This window comes from Notamacropus eugenii, chromosome 1 (genome assembly GCF_028372415.1).
Source record: "Notamacropus eugenii isolate mMacEug1 chromosome 1, mMacEug1.pri_v2, whole genome shotgun sequence".
NCBI lineage: Eukaryota > Metazoa > Chordata > Mammalia > Diprotodontia > Macropodidae > Notamacropus > Notamacropus eugenii.
In genome coordinates, this window is record NC_092872.1 from 401,489,527 (window position 1) to 401,514,690 (window position 25,164).

At 42.0% G+C, this 25,164-nt stretch overlaps 1 protein-coding gene across 1 annotated transcript; it reads left to right on the top strand.

The window, feature by feature from the left end:
* Nucleotides 1-16,544: 16,544 nt before the first annotated feature.
* FOXI1 (forkhead box I1) lies at nucleotides 16,545-21,173 on the top strand. Its single transcript, XM_072642115.1, has 2 exons — nucleotides 16,545-17,173; nucleotides 19,314-21,173. The coding sequence occupies exons 1-2, from the start codon at nucleotides 16,603-16,605 to the stop codon at nucleotides 19,874-19,876; spliced, it is 1,134 nt and encodes a 377-aa protein (XP_072498216.1). The 5' UTR covers nucleotides 16,545-16,602; the 3' UTR covers nucleotides 19,877-21,173.
* Nucleotides 21,174-25,164: the final 3,991 nt, after the last annotated feature.

Here is a 25,164-nt window from a genome sequence, read left to right on the forward strand (position 1 = left end):
GACCTGGCTTAGGGTCCTGCTTCTGCTCATGATTTTATTTCTTCTGGCCTCATTTTTTTCATTTGTGAAATGAGGAACTGGACCAGATGACCCCGAAGGTTCCTTCAGGTTCAAACTCTGTGATCACATAGATACATTTTCACCATTGTGAGTACCACACTGCAGACACCAACCCTTCTATGCCTAGTAATAGTCTTCATGAATTTCTATGCCAAAATATTCATCAGAGATGGAAGGGTCCTTAGAGGCCATAGGTACCAACCCTTTCATTTTGATGATGAGGCAACTGAGGACAAGAGAGCTGATGATTCACCCAAGACCACACAGGTAGTGACAGAGGCAGAATTTGAACCCAAGTGCTGTGCCTCCAAAGCCAATGGTCTTTCCAATGTATCACACTACCTTTCCTACATGGCGATCTTGTGGTGTAGGTCCCCACCACATTTAGCTAGGTTATTCCTTGGTGGACAAACACAGAATCTATCCTCAAGGTTTTTCTTGGAGCTTTTCCAGCTTCATGAGGACTCACTAGAGCTTGTGTTCACTGGAATAGTCTTGAAGCAACCAGGGCCACCTTCATTCACTGACAAGAGGCATTATTGGAGCTGAGCTCTCATTAGATCTGAGAGAAAGGAAAATAAAAGATTAGGTAAAAAGTAGTGGGGCATTCAGTAAAATTTTAGGGGCCTTGAAATCCTCACTACTACAAGTCATGTCTCTGGTAATAAAGATCTGTCCTTGTCATATAAGAGAAGAAGCTACTGGGATCTTCTAGCTCCTCAAATACAACTGTCAGAGCATTGAATCCCAGACCAGACTTGGCTTTTGGTGGATGTCCTTGGCTAGTCTGCTGAGGTACAAAAAGGGGACTTGGTGAGTTGAATCATCAGCTAAAGATTGGGACATGATGGGAGAATGAACAGTAATCAAGTCTTGAGGAAGTGAAGAAAGTACATGGATCCCACTAGCATCAGAGAACATGGATCTCAGCTACAGAAGATGTCACTTCCATTGGAGAGAGTGGAATGAGGAAGGAGTAGATTCTAAAAATCAAGGGATCCATTTGGATGGCAAATGAGTGGGGCAGGATGGCATCCCCTGTATACTAGGTAATAGCAGAGACCATAGGGATAAAATCATCTGTCCAGAAATCTGGGTACTTCAAGGTAAGAATATAGATCCTTTTAGTCTGGGGATTCTTAACTTGGGGATTGTGAACTTGTTTTTTTAAAATATATTTTGATAACTGTATCTCATTATAATTGACTTCCTTTGCAATTCTATGTATTTACAAGCATTATGCTGGGAAGTGGATCCATAGGCTCTACCAGACTGTCAAGGGTGTCCATGACACAAAAAAGTATCAGAACCCATGTCCTAGACCTTCCTCACTTCCCAGTCTCTTCCATAATGTCCCCCATTTTTTCTTTCCTGGTTCTATGCCACAGTTTTGTTCTATGCAACTATTGAATCCACATGATCTATGGGTCATGAAAGACAGGGATCAGCTTAAGAAACCTTCCTTCTCTCCTACTATCCCCCAAATTTAATAAATTTTTAAAAGGATCTTTGATAGGTTAGTATGTAGAAAAAAATCTATCAACACCTTCACTTTCTTCACTATAATCAGAGTAAGAGTAGCCTCATACATCACTGAACCCTGGAAAGACCAAGACTCCAATGTTACATCCAATGATTGTTAATAAAGAAGAAAAAATTACAGAATTGGAAGGGAGCTCTGAGGCCATCTTGTCTAAACCATACCCAAATCCCATTCTATAGTTTAGCTGATAAATGGCCATCCAGTGGTTTGCCTGAAGATGTCTAATGAGGAGAAAGCTGTTATCTCCAGAGGCAACCCATTTCTCTTTTGGATGGCTCTATAACCATTAGAAAATTGAGATTTTAAGGGTTTTATTTTTAGCTTAATTTTTAGTTACATTTTTAAAAACATTATCTCTCTGAAACTTCCACTGATTAATTGTGCAAATTGTGGCCACCCCCATGGCCAAGCAGAGCAGGTCCAGTCTCTCACAAGAGAGTCCTTTCTAGCACGGTGGCTAGCCACACTGAGGTCACAGGCCTGGTGATATTTGCTACAGCCTGTCCTTTCACTGTTTGTCCTGGCTTCATTGCTGACTGGGTGGGTGGAGGATTCCCTGCTTCCACAATAGGGGAATTAGCTTTTTAATGCTTCAATCCTATCCCTACCTCATCTTTTTTGAGGAGCAATTCTATTTTTGGCTCTGGTCTAAGGGATTCTCCCCAGTAGGGGGAAAGGAAGTGGAAGGGAGTCAGAATACAGGCATGAGTCAGGTATGGATGGGGTTGTTTTTATTTCCAAACAGAAAGAGGAAAATAAAGCAAAGATACAACGAGGAGGTAACCCAATCGCAGGCACAGATGGGCTTGCCTATAAGGCCATGAACTCCCAAGGGAGGGCCTGGTAGGGAAAGGAGCCTCCTCCAACAATCCTCCAACTCCCAGAGCTCAGATTCATCTTAACACTTTTAGGCCAACAAGAAGAGGCCTGAGGAGTAGGGATTATTCCATTAATATATCCACAGTGTTCTGGCTCAGTAGCCAATATGATCAACAGGAAGCCATCAGAGGTTATCTGCACCTTTAAGGGTGAGGGAGGCTCCTCCATCCTCTATTCCCCAAGCAGGAATTTACCTTTATATACTTCAATATTCTAATACTTTTTTGGGGAGTATGGCCTCAGACTTGGCCTCATCATTGATTATCCATAGTGTCCCAATACCAGGAGGAGCTGAATAAATAAGAATTGAAGATGACTGAATAACTCTCATGGTCCCATAAAGACACTAACTTGTTTTGGAATGTAAGATTATTGGAAACGGAGATCATTTCATTCTTTGTCTTTGTATCCCTGATGCTTAAAATAATTCCTGGCACTCTGTAGGCACTTAATAAATTCTTGTTGATTGATAAATTGATTATTAATCATAGCAGGCAAAATTATCAAGTCACTGAGGTTTGTAAGGAATAACACTTTTTTTCAATTCCATTTCTTCTACTCTGCCCCCACCTCCTGCCCAGCTCTTTCCCTTTTCAGGTACTTGGCACCTTCCTCATCTCTCCACCCCACCTTCACTTCTCAAATCTAAAATTCAGAGGAAAAAAAATCAGTATCAGTTACTTATATCTCAGTATGAATTTAATGTATCATGTTTAGTTTTTGTAAACCTGACACCTCACTATGGAATGAAAGGCTTTGTTCCCTGATAAAGGAATTTCAGAGATCACCAACTTGGTGAGGCAGGTATTCAGCGAGCAGAGGATTCTTCCCAGGACCCTAAAATCATACCAGACCTACTCAGTCTTCAGTTTAAGACCAGTCACGCTCATGATTCACTAGACTGTTTACTCCCTAGACTTCTCCCAGTCTCCTCCTTTTTGTCTGGAGGCTGGGTGACAGCCTTCACTGAAACCCTGGAGCCAAAGTCCTGTGTCCTACTGATTCAAGGCCAAGCTAGCCAGATGGGTGCAGATCTCATCCTGGCTAAATGAAGTACAGACAGGGACACATCTTCTTTCCAGATGAGACCCTCATTCAGCATTCATGGAATAATCATAGCTGATATTTACAAAGCACTTTATCAAATATAATATCTCATTTGATCCTCACAACAATGATATTAAATAAATGTTTCAGGTTTTATCCCTAAAGCATACGTGAAAAAAACTCTGCCAGAGAGAAGGTAAGCCCATATTAGCTTGCCCATAACTAATGTATTAAGCCCTAGATTTGAACCCAAGCCCCTCTAGGCTCTAAGACCAATGCTCTTTTTAAATATGCCATGATGAAAAGGTCCTCAGTTATTATCTGGTCCAACCCATTCATTTTATAGATGAGGAAAATGAAGTCCTCATTTCTGAAATGGTTCATCACAATTTTTTGTTATTGTTTGGTTGTGCCTGACTCTTTGTGATCCCATTTAGGATTTTTTTGACAAAGATACTGGATTGGTTTGCCATTTCCTTTTCCAGGTCATTTTACAGATGAGGAAACTGAAGCAAGCAGGGTTGACTGACTTACCCAGGGTCACACAGCTACTAAGTGTCTGAGGCCAGATTTGAATTCAGGAAGCTGTTTTCTTGACTCCAGGCTGGGTACTCTATCCACGAGCCACCTAGCTAATAAGTGGCAGAACACGACTGGAACGAAAATCTCTGGTTCCAAAACCAGCGTTCCTTCATTATACTAGACTGTGTGTGTCCTTTCTGTAAAACAATATCCTATTTTTCCTTGTATCCTCTACCTGATGCCGAGTGATAACAGCTTCCCAGTCCTCTCTAGAAAATCTAAAGTGCTCTTTAATATTTAGTAAGTTTTTTGTGTATAATAACCCAGGGACTAATCACAAAGTATATTCTCCCAGAGTTGAAAATCCCTTGGAGGACTCCACAATTAATGCTAAGAGTTTTGAAGTGAACTGATTGTTTTGAGTAGGGGGGGAGAATTCCCAATCCTTAGAGGAATTTCCAAACTTGATTCGATGTCCAATGAACCAATAAAGAATTTTTGAAGTACCTACCATATGTTCATTCCATTTGGGTTGGGTGTGGTAGGAGATATAAGAGAAACATGAAGCATAGTCCTTGTCCTCAAAGAAAAGAGATTTAATGTTGTGAAAATGAGACAACGGAAATGGTGAGAAAATAATAGAAGTTGTTATATGAGGAAATCCAGGAGCAGCTAGGTGGCGCCATAGTGCACAGAGTTCCAGGCCTGGAGTCAGACTCCTCTTCCTGAGTTCTAATGTGACCACAGACACTTACAAGCTGTGTGACCTTGTGCAAGTCACTTAACCCTGTCTGCCTCAGTTTCTTTATTTATAAAATGATCTGGAAAAGGAAATGGCAAACACTCCAGTAACATTGCCAAGAAAACCCCAAATGGGGTCACAAAGAGTTGAACATAATTGAAAAATAACTGAACAACAAAATAATGAAATCCTAAATTGTGTGGTACAGACTATAAGGGCTATGGAAATTCAGAGGAGAGGAACATGAGTGAGAACTGAAATGTTTAGAGAAGCTTGCATGAAAAAGGTGAAGCTTGAGCTGGAAGAATGGGTAGGATTTCAAAATGCAGAAAGGAGGACAGAAGAGACATACCAGGGAAGGGGGGTGATCAAAGCTAAGATACAAAGGTAGAGATGCACATGAGTGTGTGTGTGTGTGTGTGTGTGTGTGTGTGTGTGTGTGTGTGTGTGTGTGTGTGTGCGTGTGTAGGAAGAATGGAGGTGTCTCTGACTGTTGCTAGCGTTTCATGCCTCCATCTTTCCAGACCCATCCTGGTGAGCCTGCTCAGGGTGTTGACTTTCAGAAAAGCTGCTGGTGACCATTTGGACATTTGCAGCTGGTGCCCTGACTCTCACTGGCCAGTGATCAGAGCTGACTTCATGAGTGGGCAGAGAAGGAAATATAAAATGAGTGATTATAGAAGACTGCTTCACTATTACCCCAAAACATCTTTCCCCTGGACTGTCATGGTTGAAGAAATTCCACCATTCCAAAGGCATTCCTTTGGGTGTTTTGAAAGCTCCTTTGGCTTTCAGAGTTTCCATTTAATTCAATTCAACATTTATTAAGTACAGCCTATGTACCACATACTGGGAATTTAAAAAAAATCAAAATCATTTGTGCTCTCAATGAGTTTACATCCCATTGGAGGGATTTTCTAGAATACAACTATTCCCTTGAGAGGATAACATATTAAGCCATTTTCAGCTAAGCACTTGGGAGCAAGAGAAACCTCAGGACTTGGTAGGATACGTGCTGAAATGAAGAGGTGTCAAAATGCCAACGATAGGCTATCTCCATCCTGGTTTTGCAAGGGTAGGCCTTGGCAAGCAGATTGGGGTTAAGATGAAGAAAAAGAGATATAAGGCAAAGAAGATGACTTAGTCCAACCATCTCCTTTTATAGATGTAGAAACTGAGGCCAAGGAAGTGAAATGTCAGTTAGTGAAGTTGTTAGTGACAGAGACAGGACAAGAACTCAATTTCTTTTGAATCATCTCAGTCATAGAACAGAGAACATCATAGAGATCTTAGAGACGAGCCAACCTAATTTAATCCCATTATTTTACTTAAGTAGAAACAGTTACTATGATCTGTATGTCCCAAGTAAGTACATGAGTTGGAATATCAAGCTCTTATAATCTATCTAGACTCTACAGGAGCCTGCTTTAACTATTTTTTTTACATTCTATGTTTAAAATTTTTTATTGATGTCTTTTGTTTTTGTATAACCTTTAAAATTTTGAGTTCCAAGTTTTCTCTCTCTCCCTCCCCTCCTCCCCTTCCCCAGAAACAATAAGCAATGTAATATAGGTTGTACATGTTCAATCTTGCAAAACAAATGACCATTTTAGTCATGTTGTGAAAGAGGACACAACCCAAAGGAAAACACACACACAGACAAATACAGAAAGTGAAAAATAGTGTGCTTTGATCTGCATTCAGACCCCATCAGTTCTTTCTCTAGAGGTGGTAGCATTTTTCATCATGAATCTTTTGGAATTGTCTTAGGTCATGGTATCACTGAGATGAGCCGAGTCATTCATGGTTGATCATCATACAGTGTTGCTGTTACTGTGGACAATGTTCTCACCCCACTTTGCATCAGTTCATATTATCTTTCCAGATTTTTCTGAACTCCACCTGCTCACCATTTCTTATAGCACAGTAATATTCCATTATGGTCACATATCACAACTTGTTCAGTCATTCCCCAATTGATGGGCATTCCCTCTGTTTCTAATCCTTTGTCACTACAAAAAGAGCTGCTGTAAATATTTTTGTGCAAATAGGTCCTTTTCCTTTTTCTTTTTAGCTCTCTGGGACAAAGACCTAGTCGTAGTTTTGCTGTATCAAAATTAATGAACAATTTTATAGCCCTTAGGGCATATTTCCAAATTGCTTTCCAGAATGGTCGGTTCACCACTCCACCAATACTATCACCTTTATTTCTAAATAGATCCTTCTATTCCCCTACTCAAGGGCCCATCACTTACTTACAACAATAACAGCAACAATGCTTTAAATTTAAAAGAAGAATTGAAAACTTGATCTGGTGATTTTGTGAGTGTCAAGGAACTTAAGATATAATGTAGCATAAGCCAGTGCTGTCAAACTCAAATAGAAATGGTACTACGCCATGTATAAGGATCTTTGTGGCTTCCTATTTTTTCAGAAAAACCTCATGTTAATGTCATCTATGTTTTATTGTGTTTTTATTGATTTTTATTAAATATTTCCCAATGGCATTCTGATCAAGTTTGGGATGTACTCAGAAAATATTCCCTAATTACATTTTAATCTGGTTTATGGGCTGTATACAGCCCATTGGTCACCTTTGGTATAAGTTCATCATTTTTCAGGGAAGAAAACTGAGACCCAAAGGCTTAGGAGACTTGCCAAGATCATGCAACTAGTTAGAGGCAGAGTTGGAACTAGGACCCCAGTAGAAATATCATCAATAGTTTCTCTGTTCCAGAAAGAGACTGCCCTGAAAATGCCCAACCCTAAAAGAGCAAGTATTTCTTGAGATGGTCCTTGACCTCCAGAGAAATGGCGAGGTATAGCTTGCTGTCAGCTTTTCAACTTTCTTTCCAGTTTTTAACTGTTCCATTTAGAGAACAGACCACAAGGGGGAGCTATTTAGCTATCCTTTTAGCCCAATTGAGCCTGAAATTGAAAAAGCAAAGCCCTACTTCAGTGGGCTGCCATATTATCATCATAGTAATTAGTCTGGTCCCCTTGGACAACAGCCACAGAGTCTGTTTCTGTATTCTGCCTTTACAGCGCAGTAGAACCTTCTAGAGCGTGCAAGGGAACAGGGTGTAATATAAAGTGCAAGGATTTTGGATGGTTTCTTACCAGTGTGATGTTAGACAAGTCAACCTCCCCATCCTCACCTTCTTTGTATGTAAAAAGAAGGGGTTGGATTAAATATGCTCTCAGGCAGCTCAAACCCAGCTGATCGTGAAATTTTCAGGGTGAATGTTTTCATCTTGGAAATTAGAATATCTTGAATATTGAATTAGAATATTAAGGCTTGGTATATTGTTTTGTTGATTTTATAGACTTAAGAAAGGGATAGAGAATTTTTTTTTTTGAATAATATAGACAGTTTGGAAGTGTGTCCTGCTTCCATTTTTATTCCTCCCTGAGAGCCGGTTGTTAAATATTTACCAGCACTCCACTGCTTTGAGTTCACTAAGCATTTGATCTATTAACAATTTTTCCTCTGTTAACAAAACTTGTGAGAACCTGGGGTCATATGCATAGTCCACTGGATCATATTTTGATCAATATAAATTATACTTAAATTGATACAATGAAAGATATTAGTAATAATGGTTCCTCTGGTACTTTATGCTTGACAAAGTGCTTCCCTCACAACAAATCCCCAAGATAGGTTATTGCAAGTAATTTTAATTGTCATTTGTAGATGAGAAACCTTGTGATCAGAGAAACTAAGCGATTTTCTCTAAGGTCACACAACTAAAACCCTTTATAATCTGGCTCCAGCCTCTGCTTCCAGGCTTATGAACTCATTGTCTTCATTCTAGTGAAGCTGGCCTACCTGTGGTTCCTCGTGTTCTATGCCTTTGTCCTGGCTATCCTCCTTGCTTGAAATGCCCTCCCTCCTCACCTGCCCATTCTTAGAATCCTTAGCTTCCATCAGAGCTCTCAGGTACTATCTCCTAACCAGGCCTCTCCTGATTGCCCCACTTACTAGGATTCTCCTGAGACTATTTTGCATACATATCCTATTTACTTAGGTTTGTACTCTTGGTTTCTAACAATGGAATGTGAACTCCTTGAAGACAGGGATTGCTTCTTTTTTGTCTTTGTATTTTCAGCACAGCATAATGGGGCTTAATGGACACTTAATGGATGCACAGATGTTTATTTTCCCCATTCCCTCCCACTGCAAGTATTTTAATCCATCTGAAATTAGGTTTAAAGCATAGACAAAGGACAATGTGCAGCCTGAAGGGTGGCAGCAGGAAGGAGTAGGGAGGGAAGAGTGACTTGGGGGTGATTGTGGCTATGTGAAGTAAGGTCCTTTTTGTTCCTTCATTTCCTTGTTTTACCACCAGCTGGTCTGGCATCACATCAGAATTATGGGATTAGAGGATTTAGAATTAGGAGTATCTTCTGGATAACTTCCCCAAACCTTCTACCTTCCCAAGGTACTCTTACTTCCAGCTATCTGGTTTCTCTTCTAGCAAGAGTACCCTCTAAAATTATAGAATATGGAGTAGTCACCCAATTTGCCATACCATTCCCACAGCTAGGATAGAGTGCTTGGCCTGGAATCTGGAAGAGGAGGTCAAATCCAGCCTCAGACACTTACTAGCTGTGTTAACCCTATTTACCTCAGTTTCTTCATCTGTGAATTGAATTGGAGAAGGAAATGACAATCCACTCCAGTATCTTTGCCAAGAAAATCCCTGGTTTCACAAAGAGTTGGATACACCTGAAACAAGTGAACAACACCCAGATACTTGGTGGATTGACATGCTTTTTTTTAATCCTCTGTAAACTTTGAACCTCTTTTCTATATGCAATTTTCTAAGATGTGAAACTTACCGACAGCATAGTTTAGTCAAAAGAAGTATGGAGTGGGACTTAGCCCCCACTATTCCATGAAGCTGTGTGCCTTTGAACAAGTCATTGCCCCTCTCTAAGCCTCAGTTTCCTCTGTTATTAAACAGAGAAAGCAGACCCTTTCTCATCTCTCTCACTAATTCTTTCCTTCACACACATCCCAAATGAAGAAAACTTTATCATTTTTTTAAGTTCACTTCAGAAACATACGTGACTAGGTGTAATTCACAGCAACCAGAATTCAACTCTTGAAAGTGACAGACAGAAAATGACTACAAATACCAAGATTATCCCATGATGAGGGAGGAGTGTTAGCGGTCAGATACTGTCTGGAGAAGGATGCTGGCTGGCTCACTTCCTGCTTGGAGAAGACAGACCTCTATCCTGGGCCAGGAATCACAATGGATTTATAAAATGCAAATCTCAGTGGGACAGTGTTGGGGGTGTAAGCTCAGTTCCATGTGGACAGTCTCGGATGGGTAAAGGTGAGAGCTTCTAAACCTTAGAGTTCTCATGAGGCCCCCCAGGAAACAGCAGGGAATTGAGGAGTGAGATCTCGTGTATTTCCGCCTCTTCCCGTGAGAAACGTGATGGGAGAGAGCATCCCCGTCCTCGAGACTGGCCCAGATCTGGGCACACCTATTGTTATCTAACAGGCACGGTATTCAGGTGCAAACTACGCGGCCGGAGAGCTTAAGTAGGGTCAGGGAAGCCTGAAGGCGCTCTTAGCGCTGAGGGGCCCTTACAGGACAGAAGGCCCCTTTTCCTCTCTTCGCTCTTCCCTCCCCCCTCTCTCCCCACTTCCACTTCTGCTTTCATTCTCTTACTGTAAGATCTTTGCCTCTTTGGGAGATTTCTCTCTCTCTCCTAAGGAAGAGATCCCCCTGCACATGTAACCAGGACCCTGAATAAAGCCTAACCCTTGTTCGACTCCGGAAAGTCTCTTCTCTCATACGTTTATCCGGTTTGGCCAGCTGAAGACCTGTGATAGGTAAGGTAAGACTTGGGTAGCCCTCAGGCCTCTAGGCCTGGCAGGACAGGATCTCGATAATCTCTCTGCATAGCCAGTTTAGCTCCCACCATATCATGATTTACTGAAAGGAACCTTAGAGATCCAACTGCCTCATTTTACAGGTAAGGAAAGAGAAACCTCAGAGAGGTTACTTGTCCAAAGTCACCTGAGTTATAAGTAGCCAAGTAAGACTTGTTCTCGCAGCAGGACCACCTCCCTTTTTTTCTTTTCTTTTTTTTTTTGTCTCTGGGAGATTTTGAAAACGCAAGAGATACTAGGGACACAAATGACAACTTTCTGAGATCTAGGTATCACTTCAGAAAAGTCCATGGTGCCCTGTTCTTTTTTGCTCGAGAAGAAGAAACAACCACATGGAAAAGACCCTTATGTTTCCACTCTGCTTCATCCCAGCATCACCTTGACTGCCATAAATTAGATGATTAATGAATTACCTAGAACCCAAGCCAATCCTAGAACAGCTAGTGTTCCACAGAGTAATGACTATGTGACTGTGTCCTTCAGAGGCACTCTGATGGAGTGGGGAAAACCCTGCATTGGCAGTAGGGAGACCTCTGTCACAAACTAGGCAGGCAAGATTGGGCATGTCACTGCTTCTCTCTGGGCCTCAGTTTCCCCATGTATATAATGAGGAGGTTGATCTAGATGATCTCCAAAGAATCTTCTACTAGTGGCATTCTGGGAGAGCAGCAAATTAATTTCCTACTGGCAACCTACTATTTGGTCCCTTCCCAGGTCACAGAGAGCAAACCTGAAGTATTTTCTAGGAAACTATGTATATTGCTACCTCATCTTTCCCTCTTCTTCTCTCTTCCTCTGCTCAGAATCTGCGGCTCAGAGAAGGTTACCAGCCTGGTTGATGAGCAGAACCTGGAGAACAGTGTTATTCCTCTTTCACAGATTGGAAGATCAAAGCTCAAGGAAAGCAACATGACTCAACGCTTTGGGGTTTCAATATTGGCCATGGAAGAAACAGCAGAATTAGGGGGCAAATCCAGTTGTCCTCGTCCTCAGGTCAACGTGTTCTTAGTGAAACAATAGAGTGCTGTAGAAAGTGCACTGGATTTGGAATCAAAACATCTGGGATTTGAATCCTGACTTTGCTACTATATGACCTTGACCAAGTTCTTCTTCATCTTCTTCATCTTCATCTTCTTCATCTTCATCTTCTTCTTCTTCTTCTTCTTCTTCTTCTTCTTCTTCTTCTTCTTCTTCTTCTTCTTCTCCTCCTCCTCCTCCTCCTGCTCTTCTTCCTCCTCCTCCTCCTTCTTCTTCTTCATTTAGTTAGTATTTATTTTTCCCTACTTACAGGTTAAAACAATGTTTAACATTCATTTTTAAAATTTTGGGGTCCCTTCCTCCCTCCTTATGCCCACTATTGAGAAGGCAAGCAATTTGATATAGGTTATACATGCACAGGGGTGCAAAACATTTCCATATTATTCATGTGTGAAAGAAAACATAGACCAAAAAAAAAAAAAAACCCCAAGAAAAATAAAGTTAAAAAAGTAGATTTCAATCTGTATTCAGGTACCATCAGTTCTTTCTCTGGGAATGGATAACATTTTTCATCATAAGTCCTTCGGAGTTGTCTTGGATCATTGTATTGCTGAGAATAGCTAAGTCATTGACAGTTGGTTATCTTACAAAATTGCTGTTACTTTGTACACAGTACATTTCACTTTGCATCAGTTCATGGAAGTTTTTCTAGGTTTTTCTGAGAGTACCCTACTCATCATTTCTCATAGCACAATAGTATTCCATTTTAATTATATGCCACAATTTGTTCATCCATTCCCCAACTGATGGGCATCTCCTCAGTTTCCAATTCTTTGCCACCAGAGAAGAGCTGCTGTAAATATTTTTTTTTACAAATAGGTGCTTTTCCTTTTTTAAATCTCTTTTGGGATACAGACTTGCAGTAATATTGCTAGGTCAAAGGGTATGCAAGGTTTTATAATTCTTCAGGCACAGTTCTGAATTGTTCTATAGAATGGTTGAATCAGTTCACAACTCCACCAACAATGCATTAATGTCTCATTTTCCCCATATCCCCTCCAACATTTGTCATTTTCTTTTTCTGTCCTATTAGCCAATCTAATGGTTATGAGGTGGTACCTAAGAATTGTTTTAATTTGCATTTCTCCAATCAATAGTGAATTAGAGCACTTCTCTTTATGGCTATAGACAGCTTTAATTACTTCATCTGAAAACACTGGGGAATGACTTATTTTTATAGATTTGACTCAGTTCTCCATATGTTTGAGAAATAAAGCCTTTGTTAGAGAAACTTGTTTCAATTTTTTCACAGTTATTATTGCTACCTATATTTCTTTCTACCCTTTCCCTCCTGTCCCTCCCAATTTATTCTATTCTCTCTCTCTCCTTTCACCATGTCCCTCCTTAAAAGCATTTTGCTTCTGCCTACCCTCTCTCCCAATATGCCCTCCTTTCTATCACCCCACTCCCTTTCTCTTTTCCCCTTCTCCTCCAACTTTCCTGAAAGGTAAGATAGATTTCTATACCCATTTGAGTGTGTATATTATTCCCTCTTTGAATCACTTCTGGTGTGAATAAGGTTCCCTCACTACCCCTCCTCTCCCCCCTCTTTCTCTCCACTCTTCAAAACTTTTTCTTGCCTCTTTTATGGGAGATAATTTATCCCATTCTACCTCTCCCTTCTCCCTTATCTAGTACATTCCTCTCTCACCTCTTAATTTTTATTTTTTTTTAAATATCATCCCTTCATATTCAACTCACATCTGTGCCTTCTGTCTATATATATTCCTAACTGCCCTAATAGTGAGAAAGTTCTTCTGAGGAACAAATATCATCCTCCTATGTAGGAATGTAAACAGTTAACTTTATTAAGTCCGTTATGATTTCTCTTTCCTGTTTACCTTTTTTTGCTTCTCTTAAGTTTTATATTTAACAGTCAAAATTTCTATTCAGTTCTGGTCTTTTTACCAAGAATGCTTGAAAGTCCTCTATTTCATTGAATACCCATTTTTTCCCTCTGAATTATCATACTCAATTGTTCTGGGTAAGTAATCCTAGCTCCTTTGCCCTCCTGAATATCATATTCCAAACCCTCCATTCATTTAATGTAGAAGTTTCTAAATCTTGTGTTATCCTGACTGTGGCTGCATGATACTTGAATCATTTCTGGATAGCTGCTTGTAATAGTTTCTCCTTGACCTAGGAGCTCTGGAATTTGGCTATAATTTTCCTGGTAGTTTTCATTTGGGGATCTCTTTCAGGAAGTGATTGGTTTATACTTTCAATTTCTATTTTACCCTCTGGTTCTAGAGTATCAGTGTAGTTTTCCCTGATAATTTCTCAGAAGATGATGCCTAGGTTCTTTTTTTGATCATGGCTTTCAGGCAATCCAATAATTTTAAAATTATCTCTCCTGGATCTGTTTCTCAAGTCAGTTGTTTTTCCAATGAGATATTTCACATTGTATTCGATTTTTTTCATTCTTTTGGTTTCATTTTATTGTTTCTTAATTTCTCATGAAGGCATTAACTTCATTTGCTCAGTTCTAATTTTTAAGAAATTATTTTCTTCAGTGAGCTTTTGGACTTCCTTTTCCATTTGGTCTATTGTACTTTTTAAGAAGTTTTTTTCCCCCTTCAGTGAATTTTTCTGTCTCTTTTCTCCATTTAGACAGTTCAGCTTTTTAAGGCATACTTCTCCTCATTGGGTTTTTGTACCTCTTTTACATTTGGCCTAGTCTATTTTTAAGGTATTATTTTCTTATTATTTAAAGTATTTGTGTGTGTATGTGTGTGTCCTTTAACAAGCTATTGATTAATTTTTCATGAATTTTTTTGGGTTACTCTAATTTCTCTTCCCAATTTTTCCTCTGCCTTTCTTACTTGACTTTCAAGATACTTTTTGAGTTCTTTTGTGACCAATTCATTTTTATTTTTTGAAGCTTTGCCTTTGTTATCCTCTCCTGCATGTGTGGTTTGATCTTCCTTGTCACCATAGTAACTTTCTATGGTCAGAATTTTCTCTGTTGTTTGCTCATTCTTGCAGTCTATTTATTGAGTTTCAATTCTGTGTTAAGGTAGGGTTCTGCTTCCAGGGTGAAGGATGCACTGTCCCAAGCTTCGGGGGTTTTGCACAGCTACTTTCAGAGGGACTTCTGGGGACCTATACTTTTTCAGTTCTTCCAAGGTGGTATGATCTAAGAAGTGTTGTGTTTACTTCTCTCCTGGCTTGTGCTCTGGTCTATAAGTGACCACAAGCATTTGTTCTGCCCTGCCTGGTGAGGAGGGTTCTCTCTCCATGGATGCAAGCTTTGGTATGCTAATGCTAATGCTCCTCCTCACACTGGGACTGCCACAGATGGTTGCACCCACATCTGAGTATGGGCAAAGCAACACAGTCCTGCCTCCACACCAGCAAAGAGATCTCTGTAATCTCCTTCTGACCAATTGTTTCCACTCCTTTGCCATCTGTGGCTGAGAACTCTGGAAGCTGATATCACTACTGATTCAGTAGCTCCCAAGGCCTGTTCCTAGTTTTCTGGGGCCCATTCTGGTCTGGGGTGGCTACGCTGGACTGTGCTCCACTCTCACTCAATCTACCCTTTTGTGGATTTGGTTGCTATAGTAATCCTTTTATGGTATTTAATGGTGTTCAGAGGAGTTTTGGGGGAGCTCAGATGAGTTGCTGCCTTTTGTCTGCCATGGTTCTGCTCCTCCCCAAGTCATCTCTTCTTTCTCAATCTATCAGTCCATCTTTTAAATGAGAGTACATCATCCTTAAAGTTCTTCTCAGATCCAAATCTGAGGATCTGATTCCATGACTGATTTTACCAACCCACCCTTCAATAGTCATCAAGTTCAGGTTTCATTATATCCCCTTCCTCTTTTGTCAGTCTTCTCCTCTCATCCACCCTGCACATGTAGCCCATAAAGGGAAAAATTGGCCAGCACATGCATGAGGAATCTTTAAATATCCAATTCTGCTATCTCTGTTGAATCTAATCCATGTCAATTTGTCTATATGATTCCTCAGTTGAGGAGTGCTCTTGTTCTCCGTATATACCCTCGAACATGAGCCCTCTAGTTCTTTTTGTGCCTTTGTATGGGATGATGCCTTTGACTAGGGCTCACTGAGAGTTTGCTACTAGGAGGTGTACAAGAAAGCAGAGGTAACTGGATGAGGAGAGGGCAGGGTAAGATGCTAGCTCTAAGTTCTTGAACACTCACTCAGAGTGTCTCAGAGTGAGAATCAGAACCTCATATCTTCTTATTGCCTTTGGAGAATGAAGAGAAAAGGAGAAAACTGGTGGGGGGTGGGGAATGAGACAGAGAATAAGATAGGGACAGAGAGACAGAGACAGAAAGACAGAGATACAGTGACATACAGAGAAAGAAAGGAGAGAGTCAGAGACACAGAAACAGACACAGAGATAAAGACAAAGAGAGATAGATTCATAGAAAGAGATGGAGAGGGCGGGAGAGAGATAGAGAGACAGGGTTAGAGAGATGGAGATACAGACAGGAACACTGAGTATTTGGAACATCAGCTTTAATAAGCCTCTGGGAGAGGACTGTCCAGGCTTCACAGCATTGCTACCGGAGACTTCCTGCCTTGGGTGCTGCTGGGAGGAAAATTCTCTTCATTCATCAGTACTGAGGAAGTAGCCTGAGCCTCCAAGGGGGTTGCTGAGACACTTTCCTCAGTCAGGCAGCCAACCTTCCCCCAAGGCAAGGGACTCCCTATCAGCCGGATCTCCAGCCAGTCCCTGCAGCCCTGGGGTGGAGCATGAGCCCAAGGCTAAACACTGCACAGGTGTATAAGTACTGGGGCCTGGGTCCAGCTGCTGCACCTGTTCCAGGAACAGCCTCACCCAGGTGCTCCGTGGCTCAGGAGGGGCCACTGGTCCCCAGAAGTCAGACCATGAGCTCCTTTGATCTCCAGGCGCACTCCCCACCCCGCTGCAGCCCCCAGTTCCCCAACATTGGCCAGGAACCCCCCGAGATGAACATCTATTATGAAAACTTCTTTCACCCACAGAACATGCCCAGTCCCCAGCGTCCTTCGGGCTATGATAGCAGTGGGGACTATGGGGCCACACCAAACCCCTACCTCTGGCTGAATGGGCCTGCCATCACCCCTCCACCCTACCTCCCAGGCTCCAACCCTGGACCCTTCCTCCCCCAGTCCTACGGCATGCAGAGGCAGTTACTGCCAAGTGGCCTTGGGGCTACTGATCTGGGCTGGCTACCCATCCCTTCTCAGGAAGAGCTGATGAAGTTGGTGCGGCCACCTTACTCCTATTCAGCCCTCATTGCCATGGCCATCCACGGGGCTCCAGACAAGCGGCTGACCCTCAGCCAAATCTACCAGTATGTGGCAGACAACTTCCCCTTCTACAACAAGAGCAAGGCTGGCTGGCAGAACTCCATTCGGCATAACCTGTCTCTCAATGATTGCTTTAAGAAAGTACCCAGGGATGAGGATGATCCAGGTAAGGGGCACAGAAAAGTCAAATGAATGGCTGGAAAGACTGGCTCTGTATTGTGTGCCCTGGAGAAGTGTGTGTGTGTGTGTGTGTGTGTGTGTGTGTGTGTGTGTGTGTGTGTGTGTGTGTGTGTGTGTGTGTGTGTGTATGGAGGTGAGGATGTATGTGGGGGAGTGCAGGAAGAGAGAATGTGGGGGGGTGATTTACATGAGCTAGTAAACCCCATTCGTCATCTCTAGTGAGCAAATTTTGTAAATCAAGAATGAACGTCCCAGTGAATACCCCTTCTTACTCCCCATTTAGCCTCTATAAATAAGAGAGATCCCACAGGGCAGAGAAATTGATTCTATTTGAACAAGTCATATTTACCTCATTCATTTTAAGTATTTACTGAGGCCCTGGTGAACACCCAGCTCCAAATGAGACACTTGGCCTGGAGTGGTAGAAGGAGCTCTGGAATTCAGTGAGAAGCTCTGGGAGTTCAAGGGATCACAGATTTAGAAGTGGAAGGACCTCAAAATTCATCTCATCCAACTCTCATTTCCTTCTTTCCTTCCTTCCTTTCTCTTTCTTTTTTACTTTCTTTTTTCAATTAATAAGCATTGACTTTCTTCCCTTCCTATTCCCACTAACCCCCCACCCCTTGAGATTTAAAAAGAAAAGAAAAATCATTGTAACAAATATGCATGGATAAGCAAAACAAATTCCCCCACTAACCAGATTCATTTTCCAGAGGTAGAAATTAGAACCTACAGAGATTAAGTGGACCTCTCAAGGTCATACAGGTCATGAGTGTCAGAGGTCAGACTTGAATTAGGGGTCCTCAGACTCCAAAATCAGTGCCCTTCCTACCACACTGCTGACTCGGTGTCCCTGGGGTAAATGGTTTTTGTCCCAGAGAACCCAGATTGGGACTTAGTTTGCTCATCTGTGAAGTGACAGCAGTTAGGCTCTCTGTTGTCTGGTGCCTTCAAGCTCAGAATCCCATGACAAGAGTGGCACCTCTTGGATAAATATATAAGAAGCAAAGAAATGGTTCCAGTCCTTAATGAATTGCTTATCTAACTAAGGAGAGAAGCTAAAATAATTAGAGTGCTACAAGGCAGAGTCAAGACAGTTCAGGGGGAGGGGGTGCAAAATGTGGAAGCAGAAATGTGATTCCCATCATCCCATTTTATTCCCTGACCACCAGTTCCTATCTGGAGAGTGGAGTCAGTTAGGATTTTGAAGAAGCTAGAGCAAAAATCTTTGAGACTTCCTAGAGCTCCCTAGCTTCAAAAATGGGAAAGATGGCTTCTGTTTTGTGAAAGAAATGACCCCAAAAGAGGACTTCTCAAGGATAGGGGTTGGATCCTTCTCCATAACTCACCTAAAACTACAGGCTTTGTACATGATGGGAGCTTTAAGAACATTTGTTGAAATAGGGAAAACAATTCTGGGTTCAAATCTCAGCTCTGCTACTTATTGCTGGTGTGACCTTGAGAAAATCATTTAGCTTCTTTGGGTCTTAGTTCTTTAAAATGAAACTAGATAGCCTCTAAGCTTCTTCTTCCAACTCAAAATCTTTGATCTTATGAGTAGAATTCAAGGCTCAGTTCTGCCACTTACTAGCTGCTCATCATTGAACAAGTCATATAACCTCTCTGAGTTCCTGTTCCCCAGTCTATAAATTGAGAATGTTGGACAAGGTAATCACTAAGATTGCTTACAGCTCTAATTCTGTGATCCTCCACCTACTAGCATAGGATGAGGCCCATAATAAATAATCCTTGTGAATGATTAGAAAGTAGAATGCTTCTCATCTGTCTATTTATAATAGCTGACCTAAATAACTGCTTTAAAGTTTGTAAAGTGCCTTGTTATCTCATTTGAGCCTCAGAACAACCCCAACAGATGATTACTCCAAGTATTTTTATCCCCATTATATTCACAAGCAAAGTGGGGGCTAAGAAGAGAGGTTAGATAATTTGTATATGGGTCACAGAGCTAGCAAATGGCAGAGGCAAGGTTTGAGCTCAGAATTTGCTGATTCCAAGGTCAATAGTCTATCATCCCACAGTGAAATCTTTGATAATTTTGGGTTTTATGGGGGAGGGAAAACCTGACTATGTCTCTCTACTTATCATTTACCCCTGGTTTTCATCAGGAAAAGGGAATTACTGGACTCTGGATCCAAACTGTGAGAAGATGTTTGACAATGGAAATTTCCGTAGAAAGAGAAAGAGGAAGTCAGATGTTACCTCCAGCACAAGTTCCTTGGCCTCAGAGAAGTCTGAAGACGGTCTCATGTCTGGCAGCCCCAAGACCACAGAGCCCCAGGACATGTTAGACAGTACCTCTCCAGGTTCTGACAGTTCCCCAGGGAAGCGCTCTCCTCCTTCTTCTTCAGGCAACCCATGCCTCACTGGCTTCCTGTCCACCATGACGGCCTATGTCAGTGGCTCCAATTCTACGGTTCGCTCAGGGGGGGCTCCTCCAGGACTCAACAATGAGAGTGCTGAAAAGATGGGCCAGAACTTCCTGAGTTTTAACTCCTTCTCCCCACTCCCTAACATCCCCAGCCATGGAGGTGGGGGTGACTGGTCCAACTCCATGCCCTCCAACCACCTTGGCTACAGTGGCTCTGCCCTCAACCAATTCAACTCTCATTTCTACAACAGCATTAATATGAACAGCATTCTCTACCCCAGGGAGGGGACTGAGGTCTAGAAGCAGGAGCAGGGTCCTGGGCAAGGACAGGAAGGGCTGAAAAGAGAGAGAGGCATTACTCAGTAGGTAGCACTATCCATCCTGAGGTTTGAAAGTTTGAATCTGGTCCAGGATTTTTTTTTGTTTGTTTTTTTGGGGAGGCAATGGGTTTAAGTGACTTGCCCAGGGTCACATAGCTAGTAAGTATCTGAGGTCAGATTTGAACTCAGATTCTTCTGTCTCCAGGGATGGCATTATATCCACTGTGCCACCCAGCTGCCCTTGAATCTGGTACAGAATTTATTTGAAAGGGTAAGAGAAAACCTGCCTCTTGTTCAGAGACTTGACCAAGTCCACCACACACACACATGCAAGCACAAATACATCTAAACATGTACACAGCATGTGAATACACACAAAATCATAGACATACAACTTTACTCAGGAAACACCTATAAGTAAGGTAGCCCCAGGGGTAGCAGATCTACATGATCTAGTTGGGAAGTTATTGATTAGCCACCTGGGGTTAGGAAATCCTAAAAGCTCTTTTCTCCTCCCCTTTGAATCCCAAGGGGAAATCCAGACCAACATTGGAAGGTCTAAGCCATAGAGATTGAAGCTGGTAGGAAACATTGCTTATGTGACTCTCCCTGAGGGCACCAAAGACCCAGTATTCCTGCCCTTTAGGGTCTGAAGCCAGCAACCCCCATCATATCTTCAGCATAGGGAGACTGAGAACAGAGTGGTTTACATACCAAAGGGAAAAGACCCCAGTCTCCCCACCCTCCACCCCCACCCCAAGGGGCCACCATTGCTAGAGAGCCCCATAACAGTCTCTCCCAGGGAGTCAGAGTGAGGAGTAGTATGACTCTGATGTCCCTGGCACTGCCAGTGTATAACTTCCCTCAAAGTCTCACTTCCTGTGTGTCATGGGCCACTGCAAATGTGGTGTTGGTGCTATCCAAGAGAAACACTAGTAGAATAAACTCTTCCTTTTTATAGCCAGAAATAAGGGAAAGATGAAGGAGAAATCAGAGAGGTGACAGCACCTCCCCCCTCCAAAGTCCTGAGAACTCACCAGATTCCTTCGCCAACTTTTAAGACAATCACCCAGAACTCTACCCACAGTGTTGTGTATTGTGACCAAACCAGCACCTCCTGTGATTGTTCAGGTTTTTATTTTATTTTTGTTGTTTGTTGTTATTGGGTTGTTTTTTGCTCATTTTTTTGGTTTTTGTATATGTTTTGTACTTTAAACTTTCATCACACACAGGACACACTTGGAAGTATTTTTTATTAATAAAATCTTTGTGCAGAAGTGTGTGGCCTTTACTTATGAAGCAAGGTTCTTACTGTTTTGAAGCAGCTGAGCCAAATCCATATCGGAAAACGCCTCAAGCTGACTGGACTGGCCTGCCTGACAATGTCTGGTACAGAATGGGCTGGCAGAGAAAGGTGTGAGCCTTGAGGGCTGCCAACTTCCTCCAAACTCTAGCAGGGAGAAAGATGCAGACCTCAAATTAAACAGACAGCAGTAGATTTTCAACTGAGAGCAGATGGGAGAAGAGCCTGGGGGTGGGGTGGGAAGAGGGTTTATTTTGGTCCCAAAGACCTTGAAGATATGCCTTTTTTGCCTGGCATAGAACAGTTCTCCTAAGTGGCATCCCTGGAAACAGAAGGTGTGACAGTAATTTGTGTATACACATGTTTTCTTCAAAACAATCCTACCTCTGTCCCAGGGTACTATTATCCCCATTTTGCAGATGGGGAAAATCAAGCTCAGAAAGATTCAAAAATTTCCCCAAGCTCATACAACTAGTGCCAGAGGCAGGATTTGGATCCAGGTCTTTTGCCTCCAAATCTCTTGCTCTTTCTATCAAGCCACACTCCTTCTCACTAGTCTGCTATCCATTGTTAATAATCATAACTCACATCTGTAGTACTTTAGGTTTACAAGGTGCTTTTAGATGCATGAACTCATTTGATCCTCACAATAAGCTTGTGTGGTAGGTACTACTATTATCCCCATTTTATAGATGAGAGAAGAGGAGGAGAAGGAGAAGAGGGAAGTGGGAGAGAAGAGGCAACATGGCATAGTGGGAAAAGAAATGAATTTGGAGTCAGCAGAGCTGAGTTCAAATCTCACTCTTCCATTTATTCTCTGTGAGACCTTGAGAAAGTCAGATCCTCTTGGGGCACCATTTATCTCATCTCTAAAATGAGGCAATTGGATTGGTGACCGCTAAGGTCCCTTTCATCTGTAAATCTACAATCCTATGCTTTAGTTCTAGAGGTCCAGAGATGTTAAGTGACTTGTTCAGAGTCACATAGCAAATCCTGAAGCAAAATTTAAATCTGTCTTCTTGCCTGAGTCAAGCATACTATCCAATATACCAAGATGCTTTAAAGGAATTTTATTGCGGGAGTTAATCCCTTGGGAAATTCTTCAGGACTCTTTGGATTTTTACACAAGGGATTCACTAAGAGTCCCCATCCTGCTCTCCATCCCAGGGTGTTAAGACCTTCTTCATAAATTAAGTCACTAGCTGGTAGAGCTGGGGCAGTTAGATGGTGCAGTGGATAGCATGGCCAGCCCAGAGTCAGGAAGATTCATCTTTGAGAGTTCAAATTTGGTTTCAGACACTAACTGTGTGACCCTGGGCAAGTCATTTAACCCTGTTTGCCTCAGTTTCCTCATCTGGAAGATGAGCTAGAGAAGAAAACTACTTTAGTATCTTTGCCAAGAAAATTCCAAATGGGGTCAGGAAAAGTCAGATACAAAAAGCTGGTAGACCTAGTTGAGAACCCAGATTAGCTCTCCACACACGCAGCTGTGGGGGGCAGTGTTTCTGCTAAATACAAGGAAAGTCTAGTTGAGGAGGGGAAGATGATAAAAGCGAGATAAGAAGGACATGAAGTTCTCTCAGGATGCAGAATTTGGAGTCACTGTGTTTAAAGTCTGAACCCAGGAAAGCTTGAAGCAAAAGAAGTCAGGAAATGAGTGGAAACAATAAAAAGGCAGGGAATAAGCAAGAACATCATTCAGTATCTTTTCAAGGGAAATATCTACCCTCCCCTGGTTAGCAAAAGGAGATTTGCCCCTAGGAATGAAGTTATTGAGATACGAGAGAAAGGGGGATTATGGCCACACAGAACCTTGTGATGTATAATGGATAGAGAGCTGGTCTCAGGATTAAGAAGACTAGACTCTAACACATGCCAGCTGCCTAACCCTGAGCAACTCTCCGAACCTCCCAGTGTCCCCCAGGACATTCCTTAAGACTATAAATTACAAAGAAAGCACTGACTTGCACTGGTAGGGGAAGTTCTTTACCAGCTCACTATTTATGGATGAAATCACCACTTTAGCTGAAAAGCAGATGGGGGTGGGGTGGGGTGAGGGGGTTATGTCAAACCTCCTCACTTTCAAATGAGGAAATAAGCTCAGAAGGGAAGGGATTTAGAAGTCAGTGCCCAAACCAGAACAAAAAACCAGGCTCCCAGTAATTTATTAGTATCAATCCATTTGTAAAAAAATGGTTACCCAAATAGTAACTTGAACCCAGGAGGCTTGGATTCAGTCAAATGCTCTGCTGACAACCAGCCAGGGGTCAGATCTTCAAGGGAAGGCAATCTGTGGGAGCAAGCAGAGGAAAGAGGATTGGAAGAAGCAGATTTCCATGGCAAAGGGGAAGGTGGGCTATTGCAGAAGGGAACATTGCCCCTGTGGTTGAAGCAAGAAGGGAACAGAGAGCTCAGTCAATCAATTGCTATTATGTTTATTAGGCACTTGCTTTGTACCAGGAATTTTGCAAGAAGCTGTTGATACAAAAAGAGGCAGAAGACTGTCTCTGACCTCAAAAAGCTTATAGTCTAATAGGGGAGACTACATACAGGCAAATATATACAAACAAGTTAGATCCGGGATTAAAAGGAAATAATTAATAGAGAGAAGGCACTAGAAAGAAGAGGAGTTGGAAAATGCTTCCTCTGAAAGATGGGATTTTAGTTGGGCCCTTAAGGAAACCAGGGAAGTCAGGGGCAGTGTTTAAGAGAGCATTCCAGGCAGGGGACAGACAGAGAAAAAGCCTGGGGCAGAGACATGGAGTGTCTTGTTCTGCTGGGACAGCCAGGAGGCTGGTGTCATTGGATGGAAGAGTACATGGTGTAAGACTGGAAAGCTAGGAGGAAGGGGCTAGGTTATGAAGGGCTTTGAATGCCAAACAGATCTGCAATCAAGATCCCCAGTACTCAATTGTCTGTTATTCTTCTGCCCAGAATTGGAGAAGAGAAAACCACAACCACACCTGCACTACAGCACAACAAATGCCAGCCAATTCCTTCACTCTCTTGGCTATGCAGTGTGAGAAATGTTTCCTGGCTCTAAGTTCCTGGTTGAAGAGCATAGTGTTTACAGGAGGATTGATCCCAATGAATGCTGGGATGAATTCAAGACCTAGTACTTTCCCCCTCTGCTCATCCTTCCCCCCAAAAGTTGATGGAGTCAATCAATGTCAACACCAACTATGCCCAGCAGTATGCAAGATAGGGACTATGTAGAGATTGAAAGAAGGATAAGCCAATGAAAGGCATGGTGTATAGAAGGTCAGCATTGATGGCAGGAAGACCTGGGTTTGAGTTCTGCCTCTGACATTTACTAGCTGGACAGCAGAGTCACTTCACCTCGTAATGATTCAAGAGACTTCCTATGACTACATGTTGAAGACAAATTGATGATCCATATCATCAGATACAGGGAGTTACCACACCACGGAGGCCCTCAAAAGTCATGAAATCAAGTTCCCCCTCCAGAAAAATCACCCTCATTTTATAATCTAATCTAGTATGACAGACCAAACAACCCCATAATTAAGTACCATGTGTAATCTTTGTGAAACCAAACCATAAATGCAATTCTGATTTCAGAGAAGGAATTTCAGTGTGTAATAGAGAAGTCAATGAAGGCTTTCTCTTAAGAGGTAAAGGATTGAAACGTGAGGAATAATGGGACATAGATAATGAAAAGAATTCCAATTCAAACCATCTAGCATGGCATCCCTTTCAACCTTGTTATGGCTAAATAACAATAATGAAGAATTAAAAGCAACAAGACAGAACTATATTATGAGAAAGAAGAACTAGACCTTGCTCTTTGCATTATCCTTGGAGTTCTGTGAATCATATGGACTGGGCAGGTTGGGGAGAAGTTGGTCTTTTAGTAAATCCAGTTTCTCTCTCTATATTGAGGATAGAGACTGCCAACCCCTACTATAATTTGACAAGATCACATAGGTTTTTCAGGGAAGGAA

Excerpts from the sequence above, each read along its gene's own strand:
- FOXI1 (XM_072642115.1), top strand. The coding sequence starts at position 16,603 with ATGAGCTCCTTTGATCTCCAGGCGCACTCCCCACCCCGCTGCAGCCCC. Across the intron at positions 17,174-19,313 it reads CAGGGATGAGGATGATCCAG|GAAAAGGGAATTACTGGACT; the intron begins GTAAGGGGCACA and ends GGTTTTCATCAG.